At 33.5% G+C, this 22,447-nt stretch overlaps 1 protein-coding gene across 1 annotated transcript; it reads right to left on the bottom strand.

Moving 5' to 3' along the window:
- Positions 1 to 1,981: 1,981 nt before the first annotated feature.
- Positions 1,982 to 12,103, bottom strand: LOC131145439 (protein NUCLEAR FUSION DEFECTIVE 2). Its single transcript, XM_058094516.1, has 3 exons — positions 11,826 to 12,103; positions 11,488 to 11,576; positions 1,982 to 2,753 (listed from the first exon to the last, which is right to left on the bottom strand). Exons 1-3 carry the CDS (start codon positions 11,886 to 11,888, stop codon positions 2,351 to 2,353), a joined length of 555 nt encoding a protein of 184 aa, XP_057950499.1. The 5' UTR covers positions 11,889 to 12,103; the 3' UTR covers positions 1,982 to 2,350.
- Positions 12,104 to 22,447: the final 10,344 nt, after the last annotated feature.

Below are 22,447 nucleotides of genomic sequence, written 5' to 3'. Positions count from 1 at the left end.
AAATGTGTATGTTCACCACTTTAAGACCTACGATCCTGGTGGAGACGACAGAACTTTGATACGATTTGTCCACTAGAGAGCATAAAGGATCGATGAGTGGAATTTTATTATGGCTCTACTTGTTGAATGTCCCTCTTTTTTCCTCCAGACTACTTTTTCCACAATCTCTAGTTTTCTTCCTCGTTCCCTTCGCCACCACAAGCACACCCCACCCCCCCCTCCCTCTGCCACCGGTATGCAACGTCCACTCCCTTTTCTGTCTTACTTGCTCCTACAATGTGCTTTTCCTCCCCTAAAGGATGTCCTCCAACATGGCCTCCATTCTTTGTGGAATGGCCTTGAACAACCCCATGGTGACTACCTTCTACAAGAGTTCTGGTAGTTGCTTTTGTGTTGGCAAGGTTTTCATTTGAGAGCCCTTCCATGAGGGGAGATTTGTTTGCTCTGCAAGGCTTAGATGTTTGATTTGATAGTGAGTGGTCATGGGATGGTTAGGCTTTTCACTTCAAGACACTAGCATAATGTTCCCCTTACCTACTGCACTAATCTATACTGAAAATCTAAACGAAGCATTGAGTAAAGGTAAAGGCTCCTACCAAGCCAAAACAAAAAACTTGTGAGTTGCCTTTGAGGGAACCCTTCTCTATTCTCTAGTCAATATGGTGCAGAAACAAGGTGTGGAAGTAGGTGTGGTATAGAAAAGAGCGGTAGGGAAACATGTAAAACATACCTCTCTGGGCCTAACATGATTTCAATTTATAGTAAATGGAGATTTCTCTCAGAAATTAGGATTTTAAGTAATTACCTAGCTGCTCAAGGATTCAGGATTCTGTGGAGTCCAACCCATTTTTTGAATGGGCGTACTTATAATAACTTTGCAAGTCCTTCAAGGTCTGGCTTCTCTGCCTTCTCCATCAACTTCTCATTGCCTTCAAGGTTTTTGCTTTTCTAGCTTCTCCATCCACTTCCAATTGCTTTCAAGGTGGCCTAGGCCTGGGCTGAGGTGGCTATGACCCAACTGTCTGAACTGGTGAATAAGTTTTGGGCCTGCACTACTGACCTAATCCTCTATTCCAAGGCCCACTATAGCTCCTGCAAATTTCTCACCAAAATATTAGTATAGTTATTTGAGGAAAAGAGGGGTAATTCAAAAGGCTGAAGGAAGAGGGGAGTTTGAAAGCTGAAAGCTGAAGAAACTTCATGAAAAAACTGATGCCAAAGCGCACTGCGCACACATAATATGGCCACGAGATCTGCTATGGTTCAGCAACAGTAAAAATAGAAATTGCCTGTCAGAAAAAATTAGTAGGTTTCCTATGATATACTCTTGCCATCACCATCATTGTTCCCCACCCCCAAACATTAAGTGCCACCACAGCATCCAACACCAGCACCAGCAGCTTGGAAAGCCAACTTTAAGACCTCCACCAACCACCATCACCATCACCATCACCACAATGACCACTATCATCTCTGTTGTTCAATGCCCTTATCTAAGAAAAACATATTTGACTCTTTCAACCTGGTAAATAACATTCCAATTTGCAATTGCCCATCCTGCTAGATCAAGAATGCCATGGTCTTTTTGCACATTTAACAGCAGCATAATAACAAAGTTTTTCGGTGAAAACTGGAAGAATTTTCAGGCTTTTTCCCCCCCTTATGTTTCCCATAATAGCCACAACAAGCTATAGCTCTGACAAAAGCAAGGCTTTCAGCTCTCATCATTCCAGTCTACTGAACTAAACCCCACAGAACCCCCAACAATCACACACACTATTAGATTATGAAAAACATACAACAGAAAAAAATTAAAATGCACCCTGAACGGAGAAAGTAGATTATAGCACTCACAAAACTAGATACAAATGCAAAGCTTTCAGCTCTCATCATTCCAGTCTACTGAACTAAATCCCACAGAACCCCCAACAATCACACACACTATTAGATTATGAAAAACATACAAAAGAGAAAATTAAAATGCACCCTGAATGGAGAAAGTAGATTATAGCAATCACAAAACTAGATACAAATGCAAAGCTTTCAGCTCTCATCATTCCAGTCTACTGAACAAAACCCCACAGGACCCCCAACAATCACACACACTATTAGATTATGAAAAACATACAAAAGAGAAAATTAAAATGCACCCTGAATGGAGAAAGTAGATTATAGCACTCACAAAACTAGATACTGTACAGACTCGCAGCAATATGAAGTCTCTTGTTTTTCACATACAACAAAAACCACCATCAGACATACATGCAAGTAATACGGTAGGACTCCTTGGACCAGCAACCTTTAAAAGGAGACAGTACCATAGCAGAGGTGATTTTAATAATGCAGAAACTTACTGGGAAAGGGCTCGTCCAACCTCCCCGTGAACATTCCAGAAGACATTTCCTGCAGCATCAGCCTCATGAGTATCAACAGCAACAGCACCAATGATTGCTCGCAAAGCACCACAAACCACCTTTGGAGTCGTTGAATTCGTCTTGGAGGAAACCCTAATCACTTTCTCCAATCCTAGCCGCATCCCATCAACAGAACATGAGGAGTCCACTTTTGAAACTTCCATTATGCGACGGGTCAAATCACCAGCGGAGGTATCAACATCTTTCCTAAGTGATCGTAGAGCAACTGAAGTTGCAATTATGCTCTCACCTAAGATACTTAAAGCTTTGTTGTTCTCCTCTGAGTATGAGGGATGAGTCATGGCACGTCGAAGAAGACCAACACTCTTAAAAGTGTAGCTGAAGATGAACAAAGAAAATAGAGATTACTGAATTAAAACCAATACTATTAAACACCAATTCCAACCCCAACAACGCCCCACCATTACCACCACCACTAAAGAACCCTAGTCTATATAACCCTTGCATGAATACCAAGACAATTGCCCAAATGATTGAGCAACTTTGTAGCCAACCATCATCCTCTCATCATTCACAGGCATATACTTATTCAATTTGTAGTTATTTATTGTTACTTGTTTAGCAATCTAACATGCTTTGAGACCACACAAACATTTTGCACAAGGAATTATTCAAAGGGAAAAAAACACTAGCCTCCCCTTAGATTTAGCAAAAAAGACAAGGAGATCCCAGAGATTTTCAAAAATCCCATGAACCTCCTTAGGGTTTCAAAAGTGACACAGACTTCTATTGACATTTGATTTTTGGAACACTTAAACCCCTTAAAGGACTTGTCCTTTTTTGCAAAATACAAGGGAGGATGGTGTCTTTTTGACAGACCCCAAGGAAGGTCTTTGGAATTCTTGAAATCTCAAAAGAGGTCCCTGAAATTTTTTAAACTTCAAGAGAGGTAATTATCTTTGCCAGATCTCAGGAGAGGTTAGCATCTTTTTGCCCTTATTTAAATTAAAGACACAATAATTATACTTTCCAATTAAAAAAAAAATATACCTCAAGGATATCTTGTAGAATCTAAATGCCCATTTTATATCAATGTCAACCAATATGAAAACCAAAATTAGAGACAAAAAACTGAAAACTAGAAATAGAAACTAAAGATTGAAAAGTAATAATATGTTTGATATTTCCAAAACTAAAAGAAATCTAAAACCTAATTGTTCATTCTTGTCCTTGAATAAAATAAAAATTAAAAATAAAAATAAAATAATAAAAATACAAAAGAATACATATTAGAAAATATTATAATAAAAAATACAAAGAAAAGATAATTATTTTATTGAAGCATTATATTTTTAAATACACTTTTCAGTGTTCCAAGAACAATTCTATTGAACATCAATTGACTATATTTTTAAATGCACTTTTTAGTGTTCCAAGAACAGTTCTATTGAACATGACAATTGAAAATTAGTAAAAATGATTTTTTATTATCTTAAAAAATATTTAATCAACAATAATTTAATTAAATTAAATTTTAAAACCACATGGTCATTTTATTTTATTTTTAATTAAAAAATTTGTATAATTAAATCATTTAATCCAAAAAAATCAATTAATAAATATTAAAATACGATAGTAGGTGTGATGACAATGAAAATCATAAAATTTGATTATCAGTTTTGCGAAAAAATTTAAAGAGATAGATAAGGGGCCATTTGGCATTACTATAAAAAATTATGAAAACAAAAATTAGAAACAAAAACTAAAAACTAAAAACCAAAAACTAGCAACCTATTTGGTTAAGATTTATAAAAGAACACAAATTAAAAACTTAATTGAACAAAAGTTCATTTTTTCAATCAAATAACAATTAAAAACACTTGATTAAAATAATAAAATTAATATTCCAATACTACAGAAACAATTATATGTACATGACAAATGATAAACAGTAAAAATATCTTCATAAATAACTTTTACTTTTTATTTTTTTTTGAGAAAGTTTATAAATATTTTTATTTTAATTATATTTTAAATTAAATGGTAATTTTATTTTAATTCTAATTAAAAAAAATGTCTAAAATGAATATTTAATAAAAAAATTTAATTTTGTATATTAAAATGATGGAAAAACTCAAAACCATAAAATATGGTTTTCAGTTTTTCCAAAAAACTAACAACGCAAACAAACTCGTATAATCTATATAGCAATGAGAACAAAAAATAGAAAACAAAAAAGATATTAAAAAACCCTAACACGTTTTTTCACTATACAAAAAACTATGATACCTAACAACCCCTTAACACCCCCCCTTCTGCCCTCTCTCTCTCTCTCTCTCTCTCTCTCTCTCTCACTCACACACACACACACATACAAATATAGCAATCATGAGTGCAAGTTTAAACTTCATAGAGAATGTTAACCCTATATTGATTTTGATGATATCAAAACTTGCATTTGTATGGACAACTACAAGTGTTAGCAGTGCAGGTTACAAAAGTTGTGCTCAAAAAGTACTCTATTTAGCACCATATAAAAGAAAGTACTAATTATAACAAGTACTTTTATGAAATCAGTGGTGTTTGGTTGACTCTTAGATTAGAACTTACAGTTAAAAGTACTAATTAAAAACCACTATTTTTTAGGATAAGTAATACTCTAAAGTTCATTGCCACTTTTAAGTTCCTATTATTACCACATGGAAATATTCCCACTTAAAATGATAAATCCTCCACTAAAGCTCATGAGACAAACCTTCTCATACCCCATTCTTCTTCTCTAAGAAAACATTTGGTTTGCTAAAGCAAAAACATTCCCTTGATTCCAGGAATGTCAATCCTTGAATGGGATGCCTCCCCATGGGAATATTTCTGTTCAGTTTGCATATTACGATTCTAGAAATATCCACAGGATGCTCATGTTAGTGTCTGGTTCAACATGAGAATCCTGAGATGCATTTCAAATAGATTATTGTTACACTGTATCCTTGGCCATTGTATGAATAGTATGTCAAGTGATCATATTTTTAGCACAAAAATCCACTAATAATATTTTAAAAATTAAATCCGCGACCAAAAAAATTAAAATCATCATAGCAAATTTTTAAAATAAATCAACACAAAAAAAATTCAATAACCAAAATAATGGGGGGCGGGCGGAATGATCAACCATTATGCCATATACAACATAAAAATAAAATTACTTTCCTTTTTATTTATTTCTAACTTTGTTGTTATAATAATTAAACATATCAATAGTATGTCAACCAGTCAAAATAGTAAGGGGTAATTTAGTGTCAAAAATAGGATTCCCACAAAACTTAGTTATTGAAGAGAATGGAAACAAAATTCTCGTGTTTACTGATCCTTCATTGCAAAGAAATGTGAGATCACCACATGTCATATTCAATCCCCAAAACAAATGTTGGAATGGGATGCCATGATCATGAACATCACATTCACGTAAATGCTGAAACAATAACTAACTTACTCCTCCTTACCGGTTCACTACTTGGAGCTACGTTTAAAATGCCCAAATTATCTGTGTCACCCCTCTCTTATCTTATCTTCTACAAGTGCTATTATTGCGAATATGTTCGTTCCTTAATTTATCACTTGAAGCTAACCGCTCATCCACCTTAACATTCGCATTTCTGCAACTTTTACTTTTTGTATATGCTATTTCTTAGTTTACCAGCATTTTGATCCATATAGCATAGTTCATCTTATAGCTGTCATACAAAACTTTCCTTTTAATGTTACGGGTATTCTACGATCACACAACACTCCTAAGCACACGTCCATTTTACCCAACCTACTTTATCTCTATGCATTACATCTACTTCAATCTCCCCCCCCACTTGTATGATAGATCCGAGGTATCAAAAAATCTACATGTACTACAAATTTCTTGATTATCAATTTTAATCCTATATCCAATATTCCCCCTTATGTGGCTGAAGTTACATTACTTGTATCTATCTACTTACTCTAAAGCCTCTAGACTCTAAAGGAACCAAGATACATAACTAATGGAATGCTTAAAGTATTTCCATTACCCAATAAAACAATCTTGTTTTTCTCCATAATTCTAACTTATATTCTACTCCACTCTTACTTTCATCAATTAGAACAATATGATCTACAAACAACACACACCGAGGGATATCATTTTGGATATTCCTAGTGAGTTTATCACTCACTAAAGAGAAAAAATATGAACCCAACATAAAACCTTGATGTACCGCTTTTGTGATTAGAAATTCTTTAGACACTCCTCCTTCAATCCTAACATCGGTCGTTACTCTATCATACATATCCTTAATGATATCAATATAACTACTCCCTTCTTCTCCAAAACCACCAAAGGACTTCCTCAGATATTCTATCATATGTTTTTTCAAAGTCAATAAAACCATATGCAAGTCTCTCATCTTTTCCCAGACATAAAATAGAATCAATTCTCTAAAACCTTGTTTCTAACCTTATTCTTCATTTAATTACCCCCCTCCCACAGTTTCATCTTATGACTCATAAGTTTGATTTTGCTATAATTATTACATCTTTGATCACCCTTGTCTTTGTAGCAAGGTATTATTATGTTTTTCCTCCCCTCCTCCAGCATTCTCTAGGTTTTTAATATAGAGTTGAAAAGATTCATTAGTCATACACTTCCAATATCCCCTAAACATTTCCAACCTTCAATTGAGAAGTTATCCAATCCCATGAATTTCCCACTTTTCATCTTTTTTAATGCCATCCTTACTTCACTGTTTTATGGGTAAATCTCATATTTTTAGTTTTTTCTTCATTTGACAAATCTAAGTTAAAAGATTCAATTTGGTATCATTAAACAGCTTATCGAAGTATATTTGCTACCTCTCTTTTATGTCTTTTTCTTTAACCAGGACATTATCATCCTTATCCTTCATACACTTTAACTAAGTCTTCGCACTTTCTTTCCTAGCTCTAGCAAGTTTACAAATGTCTATTTCTCCTTCTTTTGTACCTACCCTAGTATATAAATTACCATAAGTTCTATGTTTACTTCACTAATATTTTCTTGCCTCTACACTTTTCAAGGTTCTTTCTTTTTGTTTCTAAAATTTTGCCAATGTTTTGCACCAAATTCCTTTTGTCTTTACGGCTTTTTGAACATCTAAATCCCACCACCAACTTTCTCTACTACCTAAGCATTTTCCTTTTAATTCACCGAAAATCATTTTTGCTATCTTTATGATAAAGTTAGCCATCCTATTCCAACTAAAACACAAATTTACATAAGAACTCCAACAAAACAAGAAATTATACAACACAAATATTAACAAAATTTCCTAAATCTACACTTAAAATAAGTATGCTAAATGAACAATCTATGATATAAGCAATCCTACGTCACATGGCAACTAAGGATATGAGAAATGAACTGAAGAGTAGTTGAGCCTATGTGTCATTGATTAGATTCTTCTTATTAAAGAGTTAAATGTAGTGAACATTGTTAGTACAACACACTTGCACACACCTCCCCCCAACCATTTTTATCTTTTTTAAGACTTTGATAGTGATGATGTTAGTGTAGATAGGAAGGTATCTGGCTTTTGATGAATTGGATTTGGATCACAATGTAACCTAAAAAATTCACCAAATTTTTTAATGTTGTGCTGCTAATAACCTTGGAGCCCAAAAAAAAAAAAAAAATTATATTGAATTTTTTATTTAAAATTTAAAAAAAAAAAAAAATCTTGATCATCTTAGACTTTTTTGCAATTTGTGTGGTGGGGCTAGCAATCTCAAAACTAATCTGATTTGGGATGAACAACCATTAGGACCAAACATTTTAGTCTTACATAAATGTGGCAGGAAAATGCTATTTATGTCACCAATACTTTAAATCATACTTATCCTTTGGCATAATCAAACACTACCTTTTCTTTCAATGATCATTTGGTATGAATACTATTCAATTTAATCAAAGAATATCACACTAGAGTATAACTTAAAGCATTTATTTTTTAATATGAAATCTTTGGAATGTGATTCTTTTCTTGTTGATAAGATTCATTAATTAAACTAATAAACAATAATAGAAGCATTGGAGTACAAGACATCCTCCAATACTCTGCTAAAACCAATTATAGAAGCGCTGCCCTCCTTCGGAGTTCAAACAACAAAATCTCCCCCTACCCCCACCCCCTTCCCAAAAAAAAAAAAAACAAAAAAACAAAAAACAAAGTGTGCCAAAAATAAACTACTCTATCCCAACGCAACGATAAAGTAGCTTTAGCATTGGTGTCTCTCGCATTTCTTTGAGTCCACAAAGTCCAAAGGATAGCATAATCCAAACGCTTACATAAGCCACCCCCCCATCTTGCTCTTTTCAAAACCACAATACCACACCAACAAGAATTCAGCCACAATAGGCAAGACGACCTACATTTCACCGAAATATAGAAGGTAGAACAAAGCCTTCACGCCACTATCAATGTATAAAGAGAAGCACATTGGCTTCGCTAGACTCTAAGAGCATCATATAGATATTTGGGCTAATAGCCTCATATTTGGTCTCCTTACCAACATCAAGTCATTCTTATTAATCTTGTTAAAAGTCAAAGTCCAAATGAACACTCTGACCTTAAAAGTAACCTTGGCCCTTCCAAATGGCATCAATCTAAGGAAAAAGGAGGGGATCAAAGGTTTCAATAAATGAAGAAAAACAGACTTAGACAAAAAAGAACCCGAAGAATCCCCTAACCAGACCCTAGAATCACTCCTAAAATGAGAAACAAAAGATTTCAAAACATCCAGCAAAGTGATGAACTCATCCATCACTCCGAGATTCTCGAGAAAGTGGAAATCCCGAGTATGACTATCCCCACTGCAAAGAATAAAAAGAAGAGATTGGAGCATTATGAATGGAAAATAATTTGAAAAGACAAGGCACCAAGGTAATGTAACATCACCCACCAAAAGATCTTCCCAAAATTGAATCAAATTTTTATTACCTGTTTAGAAGCAGAAGAGAGGAAAGAGCAACCAAGCAACCTAGGAACGAACTCTAGGGACTCACATGAGAAGCACTACTGTTCCCTCTAGCATCCCAACCATTCCAATGAACACCATGTTTACAACAACCTTGCGCCGAAAGGAATGTGGCATTCATCATGGGAAGATTTGAAGCATTTTAAGCAGCTAGTTTATCTAAATTGCAACAACTAGTCGAAGTCACCATATGAATGCAACTAATGTCAAAAGTGGAGAACCAAAGCAAGAGAACATCTAAAGATTAAAATGTGGGCAGCACCATGAGGCATCTCACCACACTTGAGCAGCACATTGAGTCAACCCATTATCTTCCTCATTCATGCATATTGCACAAATTTTTTTGTGAGGCTTTTGAAATTGTAAAAGGTTGGTATACTTAAGTGATTTATCTACTAAGAGAGTACAAGGGAGTTACCTATATTGTGATTGAGAGGTGAACCAAAGTGATTTTGAGGATGTAATCTTTGTTGCAAGGGTGGTTTGACCTTGGTCATTGGAGGAGGCAATCCTTGTTGTGAGGGTTGTTGACCCTAGTCATTTGATTTAACTACTATGTGAGTGCAAGGGAGTTACCAATATTGTGACTGGGAGGTGAAATAGAGTGATTAAGGATGCAATCCTTGTTGTGAAGGTGCCTTGACCCTAGCCATTTGACAAGAGGATTATCCTTGGTGATTGAGGAAAGTTGTCCTTGTTGGAGCATTGAAAACACTCGTAATATTGTACATGACTTAATATACGCAGCAAAAAATATTGGATTAATGGAAATATTGAAGAAAGAGCATTAAATAGTAAGCACAAGAACAATTGGTGATCAAACCACTACAGATGCCATTTGCATTCTCTTCCTTCTATCTCTTTATTTAATGTGTTGCTTGCGTGTGAATTAACATTTTACTTTCACACTATTAATTTGATTTTTAATTGTTTTTTTTTTTTGGGAGGCAGGGGATTTTTTTCCTCTATTTTCCTTTGTTTGATAGCATGCACAAAGGAGAAAAATATACCTCAACAAAAAATATCTTCCATCTAAAAGTAGAAAACTATTTTTTCCCTCATGCAAAAAAGTAATTCTCTTTCCCAGCAGTGAGGAAAAATAAAAAAGAAATTTTCCTATTTCTCAAAAAAAAAATAGTTTTCTTTTTTCCCAATAAAAATATTTTCCATCCACCCAAAGAAGCCTTGATTCCATCAAATTCACCCCACTCTTGAATGCCAAACTCGTCGAAAAGAGGACATCAACACAAACAAAAAATTGGTGGGTTTACTCTCCTTTTTGGAGGATGGCCCATGCATATTAGAGTGACCCACTTGGAATTTGGATTTCTTGGCCTATGCGTAAGTGGACAACATTCATTTTTTTTTCTTTTTCTTGGTTCTTTTTACATGCATACAATGTTGTCTTTGTGTATCTTTTGATTTTGTGTTGTTGATTGTTGATCACTTACTATATCTCATCATTTTTTCCTGAAGCCCCTTTCGAGGCATGCCTATACAAGGTCCGAGCTGGCTCATAAACATACCCAACCATCCCAAGATACAATCAACTACAACAATATGTACAAATATACACAAATGGCACAAAGGGTTCAATAAATCCCCCAAAGGAGAATCAAAAACTTATGGCGTCAATGGGAAACAAGGAGGTAAATTATGCGGACAAGGCCACGATTCACTTATGACTTATGACATCAGTTAATTGATAATTCCACTTAGTGCTGATTTAAACAAAGTAAAGGATTCTCTTGGGTTACTATGTTTCAGCCATCACCTCTTACCCCCCCCCCCCCACCCTTTTCTTTCCCCAACAAAAACAACCGACCAGAAAGAATAAATGAGCAAAACTATGCAAAATGAAATTCATCGCAGAAGTAAATCAAGAGTCACGTAAATCATTAACTTATTTAACACAATCTAATTTATTTTGCAGTCCAACCTAGAGTAATTCACTCGCTTCATATATCCATACCACAATTTGCATAGCCTACGCAAACTACGAGTCATCAAAGTAGACAACTAATTGAAATAAGAAAAATAAAATAAAATACTCTATGAGGTTGAAGAGACTTGCCCAATTTGTTTCTGCAGGGCTTCAAGAGCGATAGAAAATGGCGAGGCGGTTTTGAAGTTCTGCTCATGGTGTTCATCTCTCGGGCGTGCCTGACAAAACCCACCAACATAAATCAGTAAGATAAATGGGGATCCTCTTCCCTCAGCTGTTTCGATTAATTGAGTCAACTTCTCTGAGTTCTGGAATCTAAGAGCACCAAAAACCAGAATAGCCACAATTGTTTTCTTGTTAATTTTCCACGGGTTTCGCGCGAACCAAATGGGTGTTAGGATTTACAATCAGATAGTTGGAGAAGCAAATGTGAAACATTCTTTGCTCAAAAATTAAAAAATGCGTACCTGGAAGGATGGGAAACTCGCAAAGACGAGTAGAGTAAGAACGGTGAGGCAACGGAAATGCATTTCCAAGAGTAGTGAAAACAGACAAGTATGATTTTGGAAGCTTAACCAGAAGATACCTTCCCGGAAGGGCCACAGGCAGGAGTTACATTCTAAACTTGCTCATCAACTGGCTTGCGGCCGACGCTAGGGCTACCCCATCCCCACGCCCACGAGACTTCCCGGACAAGGTAAGCTTTGGTAGACTAATGACCAATAGTAAGATAGCACATCAGCACTTACACAAATAAAAAATATATTTTATTGTAATATTTTGGTAAGTTCAAATAATGAGTTTTAATTATTTACTATTATTATTATTGTTATTATTATTATTATTATTTTATTACATAAGAACTTCAACAGCCAACAAGCCCTTCGAACCCCCTGATGCGGCACCAAACCTACGGATCAACGTCCTTCGTCCCTAAGTTTCACTGATCAGGGTAAAATTCGAATGCGGACACGATTTTTGTATATCAGTTGGACGTTTGGTCAACCCGACTCCCGAGATACGTCTCTATTACCATCCACGGTCCCCGCTAACTCACAAATAACTCTTATCATCCCCGATCAACGCTGGCTTACAGAAAAGAACTCTCACCATCCACAGGTACCGTTGGTTCTGTGAGTGTATTTACCTAAAATTAAACATCCAATGCTCATTCTTACTTATTGAGGTCTTTCCACTGCGCCATGCCGTGGGGGCAATGAGTTTTAATTATTGTCCTTATACAAGTATTTTTCAAAAGAAAAGAGGACATGGTGATTATAATCAAGATTCCTTAACCTAGATTTGGAGAAATCTTGTATTTGGATTATATTAACTGTGAATAAAATATAATACAAAATTATATTCAAATTTATCCAAATTTAAATTTTAGATTTGAAAATTATAGCGTGAGTGGAGCTCGATCGTTTGGGTTTTTTATGAATTAGGTAACTCTTTAAATTTCTTAATACATTTTATAAAATTTAAGTTAATTATTTATTCACAATCATGAAATATTATGTTACTAATTTTAAACATAATAGTGGAGGACCAATCAAAATAATAATAAAAAAAGATTTTTCACCATATTCATTCCAAAAAACAAAAAAAAAACCATACAATTAATAAGGTTGTTTTAGAATTCTCCACAATCAACTTATTGTAGTACTATTAAAAATTTCTCTCTCAAAATAAGTGATTAAAATATCACACATTTAACAATTTAAGATTTAATATGGAAAGAGTAATAATTTAGGTTTCATCTACAAATTTTCATTAAATATAATGATTTAAAATTTCACTAAATCCACGCTGGTCATGTTAATTGAGTATTTTCTAAAAATAACAAATTTTAGATTTTTTTTGTTAAAAAATAACTTTCAATATAATACAAATCTTCATAATGAATATCGAATTTTTAATTTTCAATTATATAAAACTCTACAAATAAAAAAATTAATTCCTATAACTCGACACATAAATTTGGTCTTTTTCCCACTTTAGACTCTCTTTCTCCATTCAACTCCAATTAAATTCCTTTTTATCTCAATTTCTCCACCAAGTTTTTGTGTTAGTAGTTGCCAAAAGCATTCATTTCTTTTAAAAATTTTCTTTAAAATTTGTTTGAATAAAGGATTTTAGGTATAAAAAAAAAGAATTATAAAAATAAAAATTATTTTTCACTATATTTTTTCTTTACATCAAATATTATTAAAAATGAAAATTTGTTCTAGTATGATTAATAATTAAGAAACATGAAATGCTAATGATGTGTAAAATTAATTTTTTTTATTCACTAATTTGGTATATGTTTTGCTTTCTTTCTTACTTTCCTTCATAATCAAACGTTGAATTCATTTAACGCCCCAGGTTTGGTTTGCATGGTGAAATTGAGGTAGAAAAGGATTAGAATGAGAAATGGAATTATTTTTTAAATGCAACTACTATGTGTAGTAAATAACATGGAATGATTGTAGAAATCACATTTTGATTTCTTTCTACATTTGGTATTCTTAAATAATTGCTATAGTGGAATGAAAAATAAATCATTTTTTATAATGTCCCTGATACACAATTATTTAATTTTTTTAATTATTATTGTTTATTTTGGATAGCAATTACGTTATTATTTTATTGTTATATTTATCATTTTATAATAATTATCCTTAAAAATATTATTATTATTTTTGCCTTTCTTATTATGATTGCTTATGTTATTATTATTACTTTATAATAATAAATATTATTGTCAATGTAATTATATTATTAGTTGTTATTATTATTTATTATTTTATAATACTTATTATCCTTATTATTTATTATTGCTTTGTTAGTTAGTACTATTCATGTTAGTATTATTATTTGGCGTTCTTTCATTTGATTATTTTTATTTTTATAATAAATTATTATTAACGATATTATTCTTATTATTATTATAACTATTATTATCTTTTATTTATTATTATTATTTTATTCTCGTTGTTACTATTATTTTTATAGTACGATTGTTGTATGTTATTGTAATTATAAATAATTGTTATTATTTTCATAATAATAATGATAATTAGTATTAATATTATTTATTGTTGTTTTAGTTTGACTTTATTTTTTTATTTTTATGAAGAAAAGTTCAAAAAATTGATGACAAACTTGAATAGAGGATTGTTGTCACTAGACTCAAATGACTCCTTTTATTGTCAATACATTGATGACTAAATAAAATCAAGTAATTAGTTCTCTTACTCACCCATTTTTGTTTATAAAAAAGGAGTTCTCAATACATTTTAGCTTTTTTGAAAGGGTAAAATAAAAGAAAACTTTTTTAAAAAAAAAATTGTTTTGAGAGTATCATTACAAATAGGAAAGGAAGACTTTTAAATCTTCTTTAAATAAGGTTTAAAGGACTTAACACTCCTAAAGTACTCATTCCAAGAATGGTAACCGTACTTATGTAAATGTGTGCATCTCCATTTTGAAGTTCAAATTTTAAGAAAAATATTGAAAAAATAAGAAGGGGAGGGGGAGACAACTTACACCCATTCCTTTTTATTTGATTTTTGCAAAGAACTTTTGACCCTTTAACTTCTTTTGGAAAGACTTTCATAACTCTAGAGCAAACTGAAAGGCATTTTCTTCGGTGAAAAGTAAGGAAGAGCTTAACAGCACCAATATGGATATGGGTGAATCGCTAGTTGAGGTATTTTCTGGGAAGCTCTTGGGAGAACTCCATAGTCATGAACTATTCTATCTCAGTTGCCAAGAACTGGTGCAAATCAAAGGGAGAAGCCTCAATGACTTCTTTGACACCTTTGTGGGAGAACTCCATAGTCATGAACTGTTTTATCTCAGTTGCCAAGAGCTGGTGCGAATCAAAGGGAGAAGCCTCAATGACTTCTTTGACACCTTTGGGTACAAGTGTCTTGCCAGTGAACTTTTTTTAAAATGTTTAGAAGATATTTGGTTTTATCATAGACGTAATATGAGTTTGTAATCTGAGGACTTTTGGTTTATATAGTAGACTTTCCCCATAGAAACTCTACTACTTTTATGCTCTTTCAAAAGTGTCAAATATTCACAAAGCAAAAGAAAATAAAAAGAAGTGAAAAGAAGAAAGAAGTTAGAGTTTTTTAAAGTTATGATTAAACATTAAAATATTTTCAAAAATATTATAGAAAATATTTTGATGAGATTTTGAGAAAACCACTTGAAATCAATTGAAATTACTTGAAATCACTTGAAACAGTTGTTTGATTTGAAAATTATTTGTTTTTGAGTGAAAACTTTGATTTTTCAATTAGTTCTCTACAAAACAGAGAATAAAAGTCAAGTTTAAGAAAATTCATTTTTTCACCCTCAAGACAATTCATAAGTGATTACTTTGAAAAATGATGTTTGATTGTTTGAACTTGAAGAAAATGTAGATTTTTGTTGGGAGAATCATAAACCCACTTTGAAATCTAATTTAAAATATTCTAGAGAATATTCAAAAGTCGCATCATGGATGTTGATTCCAAAGTTTGATGTTAAACTTTGTCAAATACTTGAAAGTTTTTTTGAAATCTTTTTATAAGAATGAAACCTTAGTTTTTTATGGAAAACCATGAAACTTTTGGAATTTTAGCACTCGGACTCGACTAACATGCTCTAAAAAGTGTTTAAACTCGAAAATAAAATAAATCCAAAAATCTAGAAAAATGATCAAAACATAGCCTCAGTATTTGTTGGTTGACTTTTCTATATCCTAACTTCTACTTTTTTCGAATAGAAAAGGGGTGTTTGACCGTGTTTGGAGGCAACCATCTACATGCCAAATTTGTGAAAAATGAAATTTTTTGAAGTTTTAGCCATAATTTTCTTCACAATATTTAAACATTGACACATTCTAACACCCCTAGCATACATAATCTACTTAGGAAATTGTAAAGACATGTATGAAGCAAAATCTAACATCACATATATACAAACACGTTTCACATGAAAAACTCAAATTAAACTTGAAAATAAACGAAATAGAAGGATAAGGATACCAACCTTATATTGCAAAAAACCTTGTAGATCAAATGGAAGGCACACTTTTGATTGCATACATCCCAAGAAAATAAATGGAATAAAGAATGGAAGAAATAGGATTTTTGTTCAATCTTCAAGTCAAAATCTCATATTCTAACCCTCTAAAATGCACAAAATACCTTGATTTTCCTCTCTGTACCCTCGCTTGAACATGTCTCAAACTTTCTCTCCAATGGTCTATTTACAAACCTTCTATGGGATGGGGGGAAACACCATTTGAATTTGAATTTTGAAAATTCAAATTCAAACTACCAACCCCCAACTACCAACTATTCTAGCCATTACTTGACATATGGCAATTCTTAAGACATGCAGTATACCTAGATTTAATGACCAATCACAAGTAAATAACTAAAAATTTCAAATATTCACTAGATCGGTCGACTGCCTCAAAGGGCCACTCAACTACTACAATTAGGTGACACCAAACTAGAAAAAGGAAAAGAGGTTGGTTGGTTGCCCAAAAGTAGCCGATGGACCAACCTTTGCTGCAGTCCTTTTTTTTTTTTTTTTTTGTGTATTTGGCTTAACTTTTCATATATTCAACTCAATCTTTTCATTTTATTGTGTAAGAAATCCTTTAAGCTTTTAGACCCTCCTTTTACTAAAGAGATGATGGTGGTTCCCTTACCTTCAAAGTTTGAGATGGCAAGTTTCAACAAGTATGAAGAAACCTCAAAATTGGTAGATCATCGAGATATGTTCAAAATGATAATACAATTGCAGGAAACACCTGACATTGTTATGTGTAGAGCTTTTGCAACAACATTAAAGGGACATCCTCGATCCTATTATTGAACATTAAAACAAATGTTACTTAGGACTTTTGTAGACTTTGAGTAGCAATTTGGAAGGCATTTCACCAGTAATCAAAAGAGAGCTAAAACCTCAGCTCTCCTTATGAGCTTGGTCCAAGGTGCAAAGGAGGTGCTGAAGGAGTTCATAGGCCAGTTTACTCATGTTGCTTTCAAGGTCAACAATCTAAACTCGGGGTGGTTGTGGCAACTACAGCAATAACACTTTGTGTTAGCTTTGGTGTATTTCTAAGAGGGGGGTGAATTGGGTATTTAAAAATTATCGCTTAGGTCAATTGGTTTAACAGCAGTATTACTCAACCTAGGGTCTGTCTATGCAATTATAAACTCAATCATTCACAATAGTAAAATATAAACATTCATGTCTTGGAATTTAAAATACGGAAATTAAAAGTACGCACAAAAAATGTTATCGGGGTTCGGCCAACTGTGCCTACGTCCCCGCCTCTAGCTTGCAAGTCCGATGATTCTACTAAAGCTCACTTAACGGGTGGAGCGACACCGGTTACAATCAGGTCAATTAACGGGGCTGACCTTAACCAACACGCCTTATCAGGATGACGCACCTAGCTTTCCTAATCGGGTCTAAGCCAGTCCGGGACTATTCCACAGGGCTAGTCCCCTCTTCAGGCTCACGCCTGGAATACAATAAATATGAATTTACGTACACGGAAATGTGCTTCTCAACTAAGCAGGTATGTACTACAATACGCACAGTATACTCAATTAACCACACATCAACAATATAGGAAATGTAAGCTCAGTGATGTGATTTTGTGCAAGCAACACTCAACAAGGTATTATCACTAATATGCTTAAGAGTGTTCTAATCAAGCTATTTCTTTGAAACAGTGAATATCAAATCTCAATAATGAATCAAGGTTTCAAAGATGCTAATCAGATAATCAAACTATCTCAAAAGATTTCCTTTAATGAAATGAGCACAATAGTAGTTTGAAAATATTGTAGCTTGTAAAAAATATTTTGCACAACAAAATCAAGATATAGGAATCTTGCAATGACAATACAAAGATCCTCAAGCTACTAGGTTTTTCCCAACACAAGATTTATTAAATAAAATCTTTGGGGAAACCTTGCTTAACTCCCCAAAATTAATACCAATCAACCAAACAAAGTAATGAGAGTATGAGCAATAATACTAAGCAAGAACTCTCACAAAGTTAAGATTAATCAATGGAGTGAAGGTATGAGAGTGTTTGGAAGTATTATAGGCAAAATGAGATTTTGAGTTTGAGAGAATTTTGACTCATGATTTTGCTTAATCTCACCTTAATCCACACAAATGAACTTATAGACCAAGGTGAAATTATAACCGTTTAGGACCCATAGGGAATTTTTAGAAAAGTTTAAAAGCACTTAGGAAATATTAACCCTATTTAATCAATTTAACCTCGATAAAAATTTGACTAACCCGAGAAGGTTTGAGTGGCTGAACCAAGGTTCGGTCGCCCGAATAGACTGAACTTTGAAAAGCATTTTAAATGGTTCGGTAGCCTGAGTCTGGGTTCGGTAGCCCAAACAAAAGTCAGAAACATTTGCTCTGAGGTTTGGGTGCCTGGGTTTGGGGTCGGTAGCCCGAACACAAGAGTTTGGTCGCCCGAGGCACGATTTGAACTAAAATGCTTGGCAGCTCGAGTTAGTGAACTGTCTTTTTCAAAGAGTTCGGGTGCCCGAGGGAGATAGGGTCAAAATGTGTTCGATTGCCCGAAGCATGGTCAAACTGTTGACTTCTCAATAGTTTGGGCGCCCGAGATGACTTGTTCACCTCGGGTTCAATCACCCGAGGTCACTCATTTAACCCTTATATTGTTCAATTCAATTCAATTTACTCCACAAATTATGAATGATGATGGGGACTTTTTTGTGCATTTGTGTAGAGACCTAAGGTCTTTCTAGAGTCTATGAGAATACCGAAAAAATCTAGCGTCGGTCAACCGAAAGGTGCCTTAAGGTCATTCGGTCCCTATGGTCAATCTACGGTCATGTTGAGCTTACAATTACCTACATGCATGACATGCAAAGATTATTACAAATCGACCTAAATTATTACAGACCAATATAAAAATGAATGTAAATACAATTGAAAATAGGTTTTCATTCCTTTTGTTTCTCCGAACACCATCATACGGTGTGAGCATTGAGTTCTTTATGGCATCAACTGTATCTTTATCCATGCGTGCAAATAATTAATCCTGTTCATAAGCTCATTGCATAGGTAAGATACATATGCTTTGTCAGCATAAAAAATAGAGATTAGACTCAAAAAGTCAACACTTCGTCTTAGGGAATTATTGGCATTATTGGGCAAGAAATCAACAATGAACATGAGTGATTTACTCACTCATGTATAAAAATATTTCAACTTGAATGAAAATGATGAAAATTAGGAGGACCACAAGAGTGAATTTGATATATTTTTTTTCTTGAGAAATAATGACAATTAAGAGGAGAGAAGCAAAATTAAATGAAATAAAAAGCATCTTAAAATAAAGGTTCCTGGGAAGAAATGCTATTGGAGTTAAGTCATATTATACACTAAGGTAGAAATTATTTTCAACTTACATCTAGAGCTCAAAGCACGAATTTGTTTAATGGTTCCATAGATTCAAAAATAACATGAGTGGTTTCCTGACTCAAGTATAAAAATATATCAACTTGAATGAAATGATGATAATTAGGATGACTACAAGAGTGAATTTGATATATTTTTTTCTTGAGAAATAATGATAACCAAGAGGAGAGAAGTGAAATTAAATGAAATAAAAGCATCTTAAAATAAAGGTTCCTTAGAAGAAATGCTATTGGAGTTAAGTTGTAGTGATTCCAAAAAAATAAAAATAAAGAATAAATAAATAAATAAATTAATTAATTATTAATAATAATAATATAATATAATATAATATAATATAATATAATATTATTATGTTATAATATATATGTAAGATCCAATCTTCCTAAACAATCACGAAGATTGGAATTGAAATCCAATTCACAGAGACCCCCCAGCGCTAATTCTCTCACTCTCTCTCTCCTCAAACACTCACTCTCTCTCTCTAAAATTTTCTCCATTTGTAAGCCAAATCGAAAAACGAACACCACCACGGGGTCCTAGTTTCGATTCTCGTCATTTTAATCAAAGCAGATTCGTGGTTTTGAGATCTTAGACACCACTCCAAAGTCAAGATAAGAAAAATTAATTATGCCTATCGTTTTAGAATTTAATCAGTTAACGGGAGTGTGTGAGCCTAGGGATGTTAGGACAGTAATTATTCCGAAATTTAGTTAATTAAACTAAAATATATGATTACAGGATTTTGTGCTCTAAACGTTGCATGTGTCGATTTAGGATCCTTGTAGGTACATTCTTAGTAAATAGGTAAGGTGATTGATTATGTCAGGTATTTTTTAAAAAGAAATTTACCAGTTAAAATGCAGTATTTGATTATAGAAATTATATGTATGATTTTTCTAGATAATCAGGTATATGGAAATAGTGTTTATAATTTAATGTGTATTTTTGGGAAACCAGGTGTTAGAGTTGAGTAGACCCTAAAAGTTGATTCAATATTATTATGTTCTTCCGAGGCTGTTAGAATATCATAGAGTAATACTCACTTGTGTGGCATGAGTATGAATATTTTACAATATATATATAAGCTAGCTAGCTTATTTTATGATTACACAGAACAAATACGGTTTGATAATGATTTTTAGAAAATGCTATAAACATTACAGAAATTATGATATTGTTCAGTATAATATGACAATTCAGCCAGCCCAGTGTCGTGACAGTTTAGTCGGTCCAGTGCCGTGACAGTTTAGCTGACCTAGTGCCGTGACAGTTCAACCGACTTTATGTCGTGATTAGTTATGATATAACAATTTATTCAGAAATTATGATATGATAGTTTTTACTCAAAAATATGAAAATGAGATATGTTACAATTATATTATATATTATATGGTAGCAAAACCCTGATGGATTAGCATAGATTTAGAGCACGGTACCGTAACTATTATTTCAGATTAGTGTCACCACACGTCTCAGATAGAGTGTGTTGGGAGAGATATCAACAAACAACCACAGCGAAATAATTCTTCTCCTTATATGCAAGCAAATATAGTGTATCTCTACTTTTATATGTGTTGAAAATAATAAGAAAAATAATCAATCATACCAAGTCACAAGAATACAATCAATTTTTTACGTGGAAAACTTCCCCTGTGGGAGGAAGAAAAACCATGGGACCTAGTCCAATTAAAAACCGCCTCTATAAATCAAATAATGGGCACACCAAGTCTTCTCTAATCTCAATTAGAGGCTACAAATATATTTCATTAAGATATTAACAATCTTGACAAATACAAAGAGAATTAGAGAGAATATACCAAATTTGCGGTTACTGTTCACGAGCAAATATCCCAACTTATGAACTCCAAATCCGATATCCACCGTTCAGATTGTAGCTCCTTGAGTCGAGAACCATTCCTCCAAATTTCAGCTCGATTGGACCACAGAAGAAGCAGGATCAGAGTCTTGATGAAATCTGGGCAGCATGAGAAAAATCACTTTTTTCTCTCTTTCTTTTTAGAAGTGACGGCTCCTCTCTTCTCTCCTCTCTTTTTATAACTTCCTTTAAGTTTTCACACTAAAAGGGCTGGGCTTTAGGCTTTTAACAAAGCCCACTTGGGCTTTAAATAACCCAACAAATCTCCCCCTTTCCAACTATGTGGAGGGAATCGCCATCCCGGCGATCGAACAACAAACTCCAAGCTTCTCCCTTGGTAGTGTCTTTGTCAACATATTAGAACCATTATCATCAGTGTGAACCTTCCCAAGTTCCAATAACTTATCGTTCAACGCATCTCTGATCCAATGGTATTGTACATCAATGTGCTTCGATCTTGCATGGAAACTGGAATTCTTAGCAAGATGAATAGCACTTTGGCTATCACAAAACAACACATACCTTTACTGCTCGAAACCAAGTTCTCTTAAGAACTTCTTTGCCCATAGCAACTCTTTAGTCGCTTTCGTTGCTGTAATGAACTCTGCCTCTGTCATAGAAAGAGCAATGCACTTCTAAAGTCTCGATTGCCAAGCTATAGCCCCACCTGTAAAAGTTATCAAATAGCCCGAAGTAGACTTACGAGTATCCACATCCCCAGCCATATCTGCATCTGTG

The sequence above is a fragment of the Malania oleifera genome, chromosome 13 (assembly GCF_029873635.1).
Source record: "Malania oleifera isolate guangnan ecotype guangnan chromosome 13, ASM2987363v1, whole genome shotgun sequence".
NCBI lineage: Eukaryota > Viridiplantae > Streptophyta > Magnoliopsida > Santalales > Ximeniaceae > Malania > Malania oleifera.
The sequence above is the reverse complement of the archived record's forward strand: the minus strand, read 5'-3'. Positions and strand labels throughout refer to the sequence as shown.